Source organism: Protomyctophum parallelum (genome assembly GCF_964188405.1).
Source record: "Protomyctophum parallelum genome assembly, chromosome: 9".
In the NCBI taxonomy this organism is placed as follows: domain Eukaryota; kingdom Metazoa; phylum Chordata; class Actinopteri; order Myctophiformes; family Myctophidae; genus Protomyctophum; species Protomyctophum parallelum.
The window spans coordinates 31,971,103-31,987,067 of NC_139706.1; the positions used below are offsets into that span (position 1 = coordinate 31,971,103).

Below are 15,965 nucleotides of genomic sequence, written 5' to 3' on the forward strand. Positions count from 1 at the left end.
TGTCCAAAAACTCTCATCAGTGCATACAGTATGTGCTTATTCATTATTATGAATTAGAGCAATACAAATTAAATGAAACATGATCCATCATTCTTTCCCCTCCCAGCCTTCAGTGGAACGGTCTGTTTGTTACATGTTCATGATCTAAGCACTAATAGAAGTAGGATAGTCCATTGTCCATTTTTGGTTTGATTTGAAATCACTCTTAACAACAATATTAAAGGTGTAAAAAAGGATAGGTTAAATAGCTCTATATTCTGAGTTTGTTTCCATAGCAGGGGTCCCCTTTGTCTCTCCAGATCTTTAGTAAACTTTGGGATTGGGATACCAATTTCATCCAATCAGGAGAGAGAACTCACACAGGCTACAACAAGATAAATAGGAAGTAATGACACAAAAAGGTTCACAGACAAGTAAAGCTGACGGATGATATTCTTTGGGCCTGAAAATGTTTGTTGTTTCTTATTGAAGAACTGGAGACAGGGACACCCCTGCTACGAAACAAACACCCTAGCAAATAAGCAATGATTACTATTGAAATAGAGCTTTAACTTTTTAACAAAAACCTTTTGTTTTAACAGAAATATATTAATGCCACCCCCTTTAATGATTATAAACCTACATTTTCCAGCAGTATGCCTCAGTGAAGCAGGTTAAGTTTTCACTGGGTTGTCTATATTTGCAACATAAATGTAAAACTGTTTATTTGGCGGAATTCTCCTTTTAACACCTTTTAACAACTGTCTCTCTCCTCATGAATGTTGTTTGGCAATTCGTCTCGACCTCCTCCGGTTCTGCTTGGACGACCACGACCTCAGGAAGTACTTGTCGGGGACGGGGTCATCCCGCTCCAGATCAAAGTGTCTCTGGAGCCTCAGAGCCAGCGCTCCGTCTTGGAGGCAGCGCTCCTCTTCGTCACAGTGCTCCTCTTCCTCCTCCTCCTCCACCACGATCTCCTGACTTCCTCGCCTGACCTCCGACCCCGGCGCTCCCTCCTCCAAGTGTCTGCTCTTGTGGCTCCTCTTCCGGCCTCTCCTGGAGGAGCGACCACCACCGTCCGAAGATACCTTCCTGTGTGAGTCTTTCAGCGATTCCGTTTTACCGGACCGGACCGAGCGGGAGTTCCTGTCGCTCGGCGGTGAAAACGTCTGTTTTTTACATAGCGGAGTTTCTGTACGCGAGCTAGGTGCTGCTGACCCTGTCTGGTGGGGGTCCAGACTGCCACTGAGACGACGCGCCGGGACAAAAACCCGTACCAGCTGTTTCTGCCGGCTGGCTGTGTCTGTCTCCTCCGTCTGCTGGAAGAGCGCCCTCCTGTGGATGGTGAAAATGGTGTCTCTGTCTCCCGACCCCTTCATGGCGTCGACCCTGATGCGCCCTTTGACCTCATCCACAGTCCCGCAGCCACCCTGCTCTGCGCCTGCGTCGTCCGTGGGCCAAACCGTGGCTTCTCTGTCCACGGCGGGGCTGGTCAGGGTCGCCTTGGAGGCCACCACAAAGGATGGGTCTCGGTTACGGTTACGGTCCAACTCGATCTGTCGCCACTTCTGCAGCAGGGCTGGTCCCACCTCCAGGGATGAAAGCAAAAACAAAATATCACAGCTGAAAACTTTTGTTAGACCACGTCAAGGGATGTCAATTATTGAGGAAGAAACAGGTCTATTATAGTGCCACAAGGAGGCCTCAATAACCTCCACGACCTGTGCTCCGAGGAGCACTTCTTCTAGTTTTTTGGTTAATTCTATCAGGCCTACTGTAGCTTGTAGTCTGAGTGAGAAGTGAGTGAGACTGAGTGAGAACTTCTGTGCTACTGTACGTTACCTCATAGCTGGTGGCCGTGTTGGCACTCTGGAGGCCGTGGGTCAGGTTCCGGGGCGTGGACTTGACGATGGAGGGCTGCAGCAGGCGGCCGTCAGCCAGGCGCTTGGGGGGCGTGCACGGAGACGACACAATGGGCTTGAAGTGGTTGAGCTCCTCCGAGATACTGTCGCTGCTGCTCTCTGGACTGGCCGAGCGCTCGCGCTGCTGCTGCTGGGGCTGCAGCGTGGCGCTCCAACATAGGGCTGTCACCATTACAAATTTAAGATGACGATTAATTGTCACATGAATAATTGCGATTAACGATGTAATTGTGTTTTCTTTTTGCATCTAACATTGGAACATTCTGAATAGAATAAAAAAATTCTGTTAGACTTTTAGGCTTTGTAATCACATTTCTGCTATTTTTGGAAAAACAATTTGAAACGTATGGACATTTTTCAACATGGTAACAATTGACGATTATGCAAGAATAATTTCGATTATGTCAAATAATTGCGATTAGACGATTATGTAATAATTGTGACAGGCCTACTCGAAACCCGGGGCTGCTGGGAGGACGTGGCGGGGCACAACGAGGGCGGTGACGTCATCAGTGTGCTCCAGGCAACGGGTCTTCTGTCGGCGGCGACGGGCGCGGAGAGAGAGCGAAGACCCAGGCTGTTCTCAGATGACAGCAGGATGCCGGCCGTGTCGCTGTGACTGACGCATATCTGCACACACACACACACACACACACTTGTAGATTCATTGTTGTTTACCGTTACTTTGTGGTTACTAATTTGCTTAGCTTGTGTGATGAGTAGTGTTGTATTTCAAGTCAATAAGTGGCATACAGAGACACACACGCATGGGGAGAGAGTCTGTGTGTGTGTGTGTCAGGGCCGCTTACATTGAGAAGCTAACAATATTACTGGCATATTAAGGCTTTATAAACAAGCAGAATGGAACGTGTAATTTCTTACCTTATCCAAGCTGGACGGATGAGAGACGAGACGCACTTTCCCTTTTCCTTCTACCGAGTCTGTACAGCTCTGGCTCCTCTGGACTGTCCTCTGGGACACACTGAGGAGGAAAACAAACACACCACAAACCAAAGGTCACAGATAAAGATAGAGAAGACTTTATTATCCATTACAATGTACAATGTTGGCATTTAGCAGATGCTCTTAATCCATAGCGGCTGACAGTGACAAGATAAACACAAGGCGATACGTCAAATGCATAGACATAGTAATCTAGGGTCATAGGTAATTTAAGGTAAACCAAGAACCTATCACTCTACAGCAGTGGTTCTCAATCTATGGGTCGCGAGCCCCAGGGAAGGTGTTGTTGAGGTCGCACATTTGCATTGACAACCAAGAAAGCAAGATTTTTTTTATTTATCAAAAATGGTCAAAACAAATGAAAATCTACACAATTAAAATGTTGGTCGACGCAACCAACACGAAGAGGACGGCCACTTGACAACTCATACACACACAGATCCACCTCCAACACTGACCAAGAACAAGCAGCAACGACAACACACACAAGCCCTTCCTTGCAGAGGCTGAGGCACACAAACTGATTTGCTGTTCATAAATGATTTACCAAACTTAGGAATTGTGATCAATATGAGCGGGTGGTACAAATACAGGTCCATTTGGTTCCATCTGTATCCTCGTAGAGTTAAATTTAGATTACTTTGTAACATTACTGAGCATTCTCACAGACAGACAACCAGACCAGTTTGTTAGTAACATCTGCCACGTTAAAGAAAACGCCACAGTCGGTGGCGTTAACTACCGGTATATAACAATCATTCAGCACAATGAGTCTCTTACTCCTATGCCCAAAGACAGGCAGTGTTGCAAAAATAAAGCATAGACTATAGTATGGTATAATTCCATTCCAAACTTTGTGCCAAAGTTTTTGCTACACCGACACCTATCTTAGGACATAGGATCACGCTGCAGCAAGCACGTTGTGGGCTTGTAGATCTGTTCATTTTGTCATGTCCGGTACACATTAGGCTGTAATCAAATCAATAGCCCAAAACAATGCACATCCAAATATTTTCCAGGGCTGGATATTTCTTTATTTCCCCCCCTATTTTCAAAATAATTCCAGGAATTTCATGGCTGTGGGAACCCTGAAAAGGGATCACACAGGAGAGGAGACATACTCTTTGGCGGATTTGGCGTTTCTTCTGATGAAGGCAGAAACCATCCTTGTCTTCTTCCCAACAGGCTCTTCGTTTTCAGAATCTGACAACACACCACCACTCTGCCACACACACACACACACACACACACACACACACACACACACACACACACACACACACACACACACACACACACACACACACACACACACACACACACACACACACACACACACACACACACACTTTTTAAGTTGCAAGTCTGACAATAGTAAAAAACATTGTTGAATAGCTTGTTTATTAACTCATAAATAAACAATTTTTTAACACAAATCTCTTCTAGGGGGTCCCTGGAACAAAACATTTTCAGATCAGGGTCCGTGGCCAAATACTGTACTGTACAGGTCTTTATTGGTTAAGGATGTTGTTGTATGACATGTCCTGTATGAAGTGGTTTGTTGCAGATGGGATGTGGGATGAAGAACCTTCATGCGTGTTAAGACAGAGTGATTCTCACCTTGTGTTGTTCACACTGAAGCTCAGTGGGCTTGGAGATCTGAGACGGCCATAGGAACATGTCTGAGCAAAACACAAGACTAATGTTACACAATCTGTCTGTCTGATCTATACAGCTACTATGCTCTTAGACTTAGAATACCTAGTTAGTACTAATATAAGAATCACGTACAGAGACCACTAAAGCTGTCTGTCTGTCCATCTGCCAGTCTGTCCTACAGAAACACAACCCTGTCTCTGTCTTACAGGGATAAACACTGTCTGTCAGATACAACTGTTTCAAATGTGAGACCTTTACTAATCCTTACTTTATTATGACATTCAAAATGACATTCACAGCTGTCCTGTGTCATCAGCACAGCTGGATCCATTCATCTCAACATCTACTCACCCCTTACTGCAATATCCTTATGTATATTATCTCAATCACTCACTTCCTCAGTAATGATTACCCCGCCCAACACACATACAGAATTAGAGAGAGCGAGAGAGAACATGTCTGAACATGTCAGGTCTAAACTAGAAAATAGTAGTAACGTGCGATGTCAACAAGTGACAATATTGTGGGGCCAGAGCGCCACCTAGTGGCACAAAGTTAACCTAAGCGTAGACCTGGAGTTTAATTGTGGACCCCCGTTCCACCATTTAAAAACAACACACACACCAGAACTGTTCGAAAGATAAACAGGCTTTCCACCTCGGATTCTAAAGCAGGTTTTGTAACTCATTAGCCCTGGAACATGAGCGTCATGTGAAGTTGAACCATGGCTATGAACAGTCTAGAACTATAGTCTAAACAGGCCTGTTTATTTCAAGACTTGAAGTCAGTTTGTAAACAAATAAAAGTACAATATCTATATTAATAACATTTCATTCATTTCTCTATTGAAATAAAAAAAATATTGTTATTTATTTATTTTCCGCCGTTGTAAACATCCACAAAGCGCACAAACGGAAATCAAAGCAAACCTCTACCGGTGTCTGCCTCTCTCCGCTCTGGGCAGCTTCTCCTCCGCCGCTCGGTGTCCCCGCCGGCCGGACCCGGGGCCTCTCCTCCTCGTCTGAGGAGGGGAGCCCAGCCCGATGCCGAGCCCCGGAGCCGGGACAGGGACAAGGGACAACAGCAACAACAACAACACCGGGGCCCGGCGCTGTCCGGCGGGGCCCCGCCGGGGCCCGCCCGCTGGAGACACCGCGGACAGGAAGAGGAGCAGCGGTCGCAACTGCCACCACCGGACCCTGCGCTCCGATCCTCTGCTGGAGGTTCCTCCGAGCAGGCCGCAGGGGCCCTGGTTCTCCTCCTCCGGTCCTCCTCCGGCGGAGACACCGGCTGCGAGCGCGGGGTAGAGCCGGGTCTGAGCGGCTCGGGAGCGGACATGGCGTTGCTGTGTTTGGGTCTCTGTTTATCAGTCAGATGAACCCGCCGCCAGTCGCCATCTTTTTTCTATACTCTCTGAATTTGAAAACATCAAGCCCCGCCCGGTCACTGCAGCGGCTTCCATCGCCGCCCCGCTGCGTGGTGTCGGCAGGCCCGGTGGATTTGAAACCAGCGCACCTCGTCGACCATTCTTTGGAAACAAGTGATGAGGTGCGCTCGGTTGAAGAAGCTCACATCTGGACTGGGCGGTGCTGCACGCTACCGCTACGAAATACTTTATGGTTCAATAACATGATGATTAAACCTTAGTTTATTATAGCTCTGTATCAAACAATTATTCCAATACCCGTCAGTTCTGGCTATTTGGCTGCAGTGCACTGCCAGACTGCCTGCACATACAATCAAGATAGCTGTATACTATGTGTTTATAATTATATACATTTGTGAGTAAAAGTAGGTAGGCATATGACTTGATTGATTGATTGATTTATTAACATTTTGCAGAATTACAGTACATTTCAAGTACAACTCAATACAAAGACAGTGAGTGGACGACACCTACACTTGTTTACAATAGAGCCCACCATTTTCAATTCATCAAAACATTTAGAGACTACGAATATAGGCTACACAACTATAGTCAAAAGGAAATCATAGGGAAAAGAAACATAAACAGTGAGGGGGAACAGGGGTGGGTGGGGGATTCAGATTTTACGGGGGCCAGTTTCGAATTGCAGCTGTCCGTAGGTGCCCTTTAAGAGCAGTTTTGAAGGAGTCAAGAGATGTGCATGTCTTAATGACTGTTGGTAGGGCGTTCCACATTTTTGTGGCATAGGAGCAAAATTAATTTAGTCTTCTAAGTGCCCTTATTTTATTATACTGTATTTATATATGTATGTACTGTATGTTCTTGTTTTGTTTTTTGTTTGTTTTTCATTTTTAAGTAATTGTATTGTATTGTCTGATGTATTATGTATTGTTTTGTTGTATTGTCTGTTTGTTAAAAAAGGAAAAATGCAATAAATATATTGTTTAACCTGCAGTGTTGGACCTGCAGTGCTGTACGCTGTCGTCAACAATTTACAATTTACAATTTACAATTTAGGCATTTAGCAGACGCTCTTAATCCAGAGCGACTTACAATAATCAGGAACAAAAGCATGGGAATACATCACAAAAGCATTTATCATAAAACATGCGTAAGCTAAGAAAGTAACAGTGGAATATCTATATTATGAGACTATACATATAAGCTATATATATATACTACTATGCTATACAGTACATATGTACTATGGCGTGCTATGACTATTATACAATGCAATTATAATGCCGTCTACATAACATGCTATAAGTCTGTATCAGATGCTATCTAAGTCTATAGAAATGCTATCTAAGGGGGTAGGGTAAGTGCTATGGGCCATGATGGAGTCTAAAAAGGTGGGTTTTCAGACTACGGCGGAAGATTGGGAGTGATGCTGCAGTTCTGACTGCAATGGGAAGTGCATTCCACAGTTTTGGAGCCAGAAGGGAGAAGAGTTTGGGACGTGTGGAGCGTTGTCCCGGCGTTTTTAGTGAGGGTACTTCCAGCTTCCCTGCGTTGGCTGATCTGAGTGCGCGGGAGGGTTTGTAGGGTTCAATCATATACTTGCAAGATATGGGGGAGCCATACCTTTGGTTGCCTTGAATGCCAGCATCAGAGTTTTGTATTCTGTGCGGGCAGCGACCGGGAGCCAGTGGAGGGAGCGGAGCAGGGGGGAGACATGTGAGAATTTTGGCTGGTTGAAGACCAAGCGAGCTGCGGCATTTTGGATCAGCTGGAGAGGCTTAAGTGCACATGCTGGTAGGCCAGTAAGGAGGGAGTTACAATAGTCGAGTTTTGACAAGACTGTTGTCTGGATTAGGAGCTGGGCTGATTCCTGGGTGAGGAACGGTCTAATTCGTCGTATATTATAGAGTGTGAACCTACAGGATCGAGTGACAGCTGTGATGTGAGCTTTGAACGAGAGCTGACTGTCCAGGACAACACCGAGGTTCCTGGCTGTTTGGACAGACGTTACCAGGGCGTTGTCTACGGAGATAGTTAACGTCTGTCCAAACAGCCAGGAACCTCGGTCAACCCTAAGCCATTCCAGCCTGTCAAAGTGGGCAGGGGTGAGTTGCGTTCAGGGAGTGAGGCCAAGTAGTAGCCTGACCAGTTTTTTTTTGGGAAGTCTGGAGCCTTGTTTTTTTTTTTTATATATTTTTTATCCCAGGATTTTGTAACCCATTTTTCACCCCTGTGTCTATCATCTAATGTGATCCTGGGCTCTACACACCCTCCACCAACCTAGTCCCCATATATGGGGGACAAGGGGAGAGCAACGGACTTGAACTCATGCTTCCTTCATGCCTGAGTGTCCAAGTTGCTCCTTTACACCTGACAGGGGGAGAGTTTCTCTGGTTGGACGTAGCACGTGGAGGGAACACGTTATTCCAACCAGTTCCTTTCCCCTCCATCAGGCGCCCCGGCTGGCCAGGGGGAGGCAGTTTAGTGACCAGGATTACTGCATGTTTTTTGTGAGGGTACCACTACCTACCCTAGGGGACACGGGGAGAACATGCAAACTCCACACAGAAAGGCCCTTTCGCCAACCCCGCCTTCGGGTGTGGGCACTGATGACGCGGAGGAGGAAACACGCCGCCAGCACCCACAGTGTCCCGAGTGGGAATCGAACCCAGGACCTTCTAGCTGTGAGGCGACAGCACTACCAACTGTGCGTGCCCCCTCGGGAGCCTTGTTTTAAGGGCCTTAGAGGTGCTGTGGTACCAGGAGGTGCAAGTGTAGTCGAAGAAACCTTGTACGAGGGCTCCTGTTAGGGTCTTCAAGGTGTTTTTGTTGACCAGTGAGGTGATCCTGTATAGGAATCTTGTTCTTCGGTTGACCTTTTTGATAACGTTGGTGGCCATTTTATCACCGGAAAGATTTGCCTCCAGGATGGAACCTATGGTAATTTCATCTTTTCGTGTGATAATATTGTCACCCACTCTAACCAAGAAGCCATCTGCCTTGCTGAGATTATATTTGATCCAAATAGAATGGATTCTGTTTTTCCTAGGTGTAAAGATAGTTATGTGACTGATAGTGACTGATATGTGCATCATGAGTTGAATATGCTATTAATTTGTAATGAATTTATATCAAAGTTAACAGTTTTTGTATTGAGTTGTACTTGTACTGTAATTCTGCAAACTGTTAATCAATCAATCAATCAATCAATCAAAAAGATTGTAAGTATATTATGAGTAGTGGAATTGGAAACATCATATGTACCAGTGAGCTGTGGTGTAACTTCCACAAGCATACTAGGGCCTTTACTGTTCCTAATGTAAACGACATGACATCAGCTCGTGACTGCAAATTGTTCCTGTTCGCAGATGACTCGGCACTGCTGGTCTCGGACAGGAACAAACAAGCATGTTGAAAAGGGCCCTCAGCTCTGAACTCGGTAGAATCTGCACCTGGCTCGCTGATAACAAACTATCTTTACACCTGGGAAAAACTGAATCCATTCTCTTTGGATCAAATAATAATCTCAGCAAGGCAGATGGCTTCTTTGTTAGAGTGGGTGACAATATTATCACATGAAAAGATGAAATTACCTACCTAGGTCCCATCCTGGAGGCAAATCTTTCCGTGATAAAATGGCCACCAACGTAATAAAAAAAGTCGACATTTAGTAGATCTGCTACTTTTGTCTTGTGTAAGACGTGTATTTTTATATATTGGTTTAAAAAAAAATATATATATATATATATATATATATATATATATATATATATATATATATATATATATATATTATATATATATATTCACAAATAGCAGATCTACAAGCTGTGATCTTGTAGAATTTCTTTGCATATCAAAATGAATTAGTTTTGTTTTTTAACATAAATCACAAAATGGCACAAAATAAATAAATTCACTATTGTTTTGTTTGCATATTGTGTAAATATACATTTCAAAACTTTTCAAAATCAGACCTGTCTGAAGTGAGTGGTACTGTACTGTACTGTACTGTACTGTACTGTACTGTACTGTACTGTACTGTACTGTACTGTACTGTACTGTACTGTACTGTACTGTACTGTACTGTACTGTTTTGATTGATTGATTGATTGATTGAAATATTTATTAACAGTACATTTTAAGCACAAACTCAATACAAAGACTGTTAACTGTGAGTGGACGACCCAATTAAGCATTACACTTGTTTACAACAGGGTCCACATTGTTCAATTCATCAAAACATTTAGAGACATACAAACATTTAGAGACATACAAATAGACATTTCTATGTAGCTAAAGAACAGAACAGGAATTCATCATATAGGAAGCAAAAAAGGGAAAAGATACATTATACAGTGAGGGGAAATGGGGGTGGGGGATTCAGATTTTACAGAGGCCAGTTTCGAATTGCAGCCATCCGTAGGTGCCCTTTGAGAGCGGTTTTGAAGGAGTCAAGGGATTCACATGTCTTAATGACTGTTGGTAGGGCGTTCCACATTTTGGTGGCATAGGAGCGAAAAGAATTTAGTCCCTTGTTTGTGCCGAATCTGGGTTGTACATGGTTTGTTGCACTCCCTCTGGTGTTGTGGGTGTGGACTTCGTTTACATTAAGGAAGTATTTAGACTTAGGTACATGGGTATCTTGGTGGTGTATCGAATCTTGTGGACCAGACCCATTGCAAGATGCTGTACTCTGTCGTCGACCCTAAGCCATCCCAGCCTGTCAAAGTGGGCAGGGGTGAGGTGGGTTCGGGGGGTGAGGCCAAGTAGGAGCCTGACCAGTTTGTTTTGGGAGGTCTGGAGCCTTGTTTTAAGGGCCTTTGAGGTGCTGTGGTACCAAGAGGTGGATGCATAGTCAAAGAAACCTTGTACGAGGGCTCCTGTTAAGGTCTTCAAGGTGTTTTTGCTGACCAGTGAGGAGATCCTGTAAAGGAATCTTGTTCTTTGATTGACTTTTTTGATTACGTTGGTGGCCATTTTATCACCGGAAAGATTGGCCTCCAGGATGGAACCCAGGTAGGTAATTTGATCTTTTCGTGTGTCACCCACTCTAACCAAGAAGCCATCTGCCTTGCTGAGATTACTATTTGATCCGAAGAGGATGGATTCAGTTTTTCCCAGGTGTAAGGATAGCTGTACTGTACTGTACTGTACTGTACTGTACTGTACTGTACTGTACTGTACTGTACTGTACTGTACTGTACTGTACTGTACTGTACTGTACTGTACTGTACTATTTTCGTGCTTGGACAGACAGACAGACCCAGGGACACATAGCTGTCTGGAGTGGTTGCATCACTCAAAAACCATACTCGGTGTGCTTATAGATTAGCTATTTTTGTGTGACACCGTCTGTCTGTCTGTCTGTCTGTCTGTCTGTCTGTCTGTCTGTCTGTCTGTCTGTCTGTCTGTCTGTCTGTCTGTCTGTTAACACAGAACAACACATCAGTTGCAACAGCTGTTTATTGTGTATCAGTTTTTCTTCAAAATAACAGTGCGCAGACTGATTAGAGAGGCAGAGGTGGATCAACTTGAGGACACAGTCTCACAGTTTGTGAGGGACACAGCATCTGCAGGAGAGATAAAACATTTATAGAATATTAACTGAGAAAATCAACTGCATGGGTTAAAATATTATTTGCTGATGATGTGTGACTTGTCACAATACAAATACAAGTTGTTGTTGTTGTTGTTCTTGTTGTTATTATTATATTGTTACTGTTCACAATAAATATAGTCAAACAAAAGTACAACTCATATATGTGTCTTGATTTCCATTAGCTACTGTATCTACTTTGATCAAAAAGTACAAAAGAAAATATACAATTTCCAACAGGCCTAAATATGTAAAAAAAAATATGTGCAAACAGCAGTGAACAAAATGCGGTCAACAATAACAAAGATAATCTCTCCCATCTCACCCTACCCCTACGGTCAAACCAGCTTTCATGTGAGCACTTAGGCCTACATCACATTATATTTGATATTATGCTGTGGTATAAAGCATTGATTCTCAAACTTTTCAGGCCCTGACCTCCCAAAATAATCATATTTGAACTGGAGACACCAGTACAAGCACTTACAAGCACTTGAAATTGTAGGCATTACATAGTTTGACTCACGGTTCCACAGAAGAATATTGTGTTGTTAGGCATTGTGAGCAGTATTTTCACAATTCTTGCCTCATTCTTAGTTAATATTCGACAATTTGGCCAATGTTTTTATAGTATAGATTGTTCATTACTTTTGACTTTTTATTTTATTTAGTATTTTAGCGGTATTGCAATATTTTAAAACAAGTTAAAAGTGCTTAAGTCGTATCTTTAGAAATTCGCATGTTGGTTTCTTTACTGTTGAGTGAGAAAACAATGTTGCACATTGAGCTAATCAACTGGTATGAAGCACTGCTTCTCAACATTGTGTCTAGGGACCCCAGGGGACCCTTTTGGCTTTTGGGTCTGTAACTCTGAGAGTAGATTGGGGTTCCTGTGATAAAACCTGTGGCCTGCCTATTGTATATCAAACTGGGGGTCCTTGAAATGAAAACAGAATAAATTATATAAACATACACATATGATTTGAGGCAGCCAAAGGGTCCGAACTGAAGCTCAAGGGGGAGGCATATGTCTCGACATATACCGTTGTTGTAGTTGACACATCCCCATGGAAACGGTGTGAGGTCAGCCGCCATGCCCACATCACCTGCACACAATTTGCAACTACAATTTAGGCATTTAGCAGATGCTCTTAATCCAGAGTGATTTATAAACACATGGTAATACAAGAAATGCATAGAAATACATAAAAACACCTCTCTCTCTCTCTCTCATTAGCAGGCAGCACTATCAGGCAGCACTATCCCTATCTCTGTTTCTGGCAAACAGCGCCCCTACTGGTACTCATTATACTGGTGCTCATAGATACATGAACATGATACATGATAGGTGAACGTCACATACATAGGTGAACGTGCATGGACATTGCTGTTCCTTGGAGTGGTTGCACCACTAAAAAAAAGAAAATCAGTACATTGAAACTCTATAAACCATAGGATGTTAGGTCAGCAAATTAACTATTCACCTGTCTATTTGATAGACAGATGACTCTATCACATGCTATCGAAATGACATGTTAGCCTTTGCATCAGCCTGCAAGGTTGGCAAGTGCTACGGCAAGTGCAGGCTGGAGGAGCCTGAAGAGGAGCCTATACAGATTACAGAACACAAACAGGAACACACTGATTTGAAAACAACAAATCAGTGTGCAACAGTGCACTTTAAAAAGGGATGTATTGTACTGTACTGGCCCTTTGTGTGTGTATTGGCTAAATATTTCTTATGAAGCCCTATTTTATACTTTGGCTATTATATGTAATGGCATACAAGCTTGTATAGGTCTGGTCTGCTATTGTGAAAACATTCTGGAAAAAAAAGAAAACGTTTGAAGAAATGTGAAAGATTTTGAACCTTTTTGAAAATAATTGGAAAAACAATACTGTTGAAGTTGTAGATCTAACATATTGGGCCACACGGTGAAAGGGAAATGTGGACGAGTGAACAGGATGAACACAACATGAAACCACAAAGCAGCACAATACAGTTACACAAACCCTCTCCAATCTAACAGCAAAAACATGATCATATGATGAAATGTGGAATTCACACTCATCAAAACTCTACAGGAAAAGTCTACTCTTGACGTCTCGAAATTATTAGAAAAATATTTTGTCTGATAAGAAAGAAAAACATACTGTAACAGTGTAACTCCATAATCAAGTTACTGTACTACAAGGCCAGGCCACCGGCCTGGGGGTCCGGGCACCCCAGGCAGCAATGCCAGACTTGCCTGCCTGACGTCTGACAGCGTGTTGCGGATTCAAATCCTGATCCCAACGACCTTTGCTGCGCGTCACTCCCCTTCTCTCTCCCCATTTCCTGTCAGTCTACTGGCCTATCAATAAAGCCCCAAAACAAATGTTTAAAAAAAGTTACTGTACTATGAACTGCTAAAATCTACAAAGACTAAGACGAAAACGGGAACTGACAAGTTGATTGAATTAACTTACAGGCGATGGCAAAGCCAGCCAGCAGCATCCAGACAATGGTTTCATATTTCATGATGACTTCTACTGTAGCTGTTGAAAGGTAGTCAGATCTTTGTTGAACAGAGTCCCATGGAGTAGTGGCTCTGAGCCAGCAACAGTTTAACTCAATAAAGAAGTCATGAGAGTTAACGGCAGAACTTGTGATTCAAATCAAAGTTAAAAGAGACAGAGGACCCACAGAGAGGGCTGACGTGGGGGTTATGTGATTATCCACTGTCCATATACTGCACAGGCAGGCAGGCAGGCAGGCAGGCAGGCAGGCAGGCAGGCAGGCAGGCAGGCAGACAGCCAGACAGACAGACAGACAGACAGACAGACAGACAGACAGACAGACAGACAGACAGACAGTGGTTTTGTAATAACTATCTAATTGTAAGTTAGTAACTATAGTTTCAAATAAATTTGTGGAGTAAATGTACAATATTTGCCACTGAGATCATGAATTCGTAGTGGAGTAGATCAAGTAGAAGTAAAAGTATTGGAAATTGGAAATACTCAAGTAAAGTACAGTACTTATAGTTACTTTTAACCACTGCTAATATAGGGCATACATAAATAGCAATTATTTCATGGTATATAAAGCGAAACAGGGTGTAATACTGTGACTTACATTCTGTGAACTGTCACATGTTGCTTTGAAGGTCTAGCTGATAAGAACACACTACTGTGTGTATGTGGTCAACTGAACCAGTAAGCCAACTAATTGTTATTGTCGGGCAGAAACCTCTTATCTCCAACTTTTTGTGTTTTTTCATAAAGTAGCAGATCCACTATGGAAGCATAAAGCTGCCAAAATTCAAATGATATGGCAAATACGAAAAGTTAATTGAAATAAGAGAAATTCCTTTTCATTTACAAATCATTAACGCATTTCTTGAGACAAAAATAAATCTAAAATGCAATAGCATTTACATTAAAATACAGATGTGCTCATTCTATGACACAATTAAAATTATTAATAAAAGATCAATTGATTTTCAAAAATGCCCCACTAATTAGTGGACATTGTTAAAATGAAAATGCAATTTCGAAAATTCAAATGAAATAAGTGATATGCTTTTTAACCTTCAACCTTTTTTTCATTTTCAAATTGGCATGTGTAGCTTTGAAAATGAAAATGCAATGTGATTTGCCTTTGGTTTTTCCTTTGGTCATAGAATGAGCACACTTGGAGTTGAAGCAAAAGCAAATCACAATGCATTTTCATTTTGGAATTGGCGTATGTATACAATTTGAAAATGAAAATGCAATGTGATTTCAAAACGTTTGGGAACCATGCCTGCACTAGACAAGAAGCCTAGATTCAATGGGAGTTGTATCCGACACGTATGGAAACGTATTGTGCCCAATTCTCATGAAAATGATACCGGAGGAAATCACATTAGGGTTCACTCGTCAAACTGGCGGTGATGAGGATGGTGATGGAAAGAACAATATACGTTCAGTGTAAGAAACCTCATTTGTACAAAAAGAAGTGGAGAGCCGTGAGAGAACGGCCAATCTTACGCAAGGAACGCATGACCCCCTAGAGAGAGAATCAAGAGAGCGCTCTAAGAAGAGAAACACTACCGAGGAAACAATTGGGCAGGTGCTGTTTTGTTGCTGTCTATGTCTGGTAGGCAGGCATGTCGCGCGTAATTGTAGAACGCAGGGCATTCACTGTGAAGAGTGCGGGCTGCGGGCGCAGACACCACAAAACAGTTTGCAATCAAACAGCCAGTCAATACTCATGTATACAGCGCATATGATAGACGCGCCGACCACGGCAACGACAGACAGGCTGACCACCACAGTGTTGCAGATGCAGTTAGTAGTGTAGCAAGCAACTCTGACAATAGTACAGTATTACTGCAGACAGCTACCATTTGGATAGATGCACCTTGAACCAACGCAAAGCCAAGTAGACAGGTGCCTATTAGTATTAGATGGGGGTAGCACCCGCAGTTTC

General features: G+C 43.1%; 1 protein-coding gene across 2 annotated transcripts; it reads right to left on the reverse strand.

The window, feature by feature from the left end:
• Positions 1-347: 347 nt before the first annotated feature.
• rnf169 (ring finger protein 169) lies at positions 348-6,065 on the reverse strand. 2 transcript variants are annotated; one of them, XM_083772940.1, is made up of 7 exons: positions 5,459-6,065; positions 4,485-4,546; positions 3,986-4,086; positions 2,784-2,883; positions 2,354-2,531; positions 1,822-2,063; positions 348-1,568 (listed from the first exon to the last, which is right to left on the reverse strand). In XM_083772940.1, exons 1-7 carry the CDS (start codon positions 5,859-5,861, stop codon positions 753-755), a joined length of 1,902 nt encoding a protein of 633 aa, XP_083629066.1. In that variant the 5' UTR covers positions 5,862-6,065; the 3' UTR covers positions 348-752. The 2 variants fall into 2 exon arrangements, with proteins under 2 accessions (XP_083629066.1, XP_083629065.1); XM_083772939.1 differs by having other exon boundaries at positions 5,453-6,065.
• Between the last annotated feature and the right edge of the window lie 9,900 nt (positions 6,066-15,965).

What these genes read in the sequence shown, in the direction of transcription:
- rnf169 (XM_083772939.1), bottom strand. Translation starts at nt 5,861, where the DNA reads ATGTCCGCTCCCGAGCCGCTCAGACCCGGCTCTACCCCGCGCTCGCAG. An exon ending in TTCAGTGTGAACAACACAAG is followed by an intron (nt 4,087 to 4,484) that starts GTGAGAATCACT and finishes TGTGTGTGGCAG; the next exon opens with AGTGGTGGTGTGTTGTCAGA. An exon ending in ACACGGCCACCAGCTATGAG is followed by an intron (nt 1,569 to 1,821) that starts GTAACGTACAGT and finishes TCATCCCTGGAG; the next exon opens with GTGGGACCAGCCCTGCTGCA.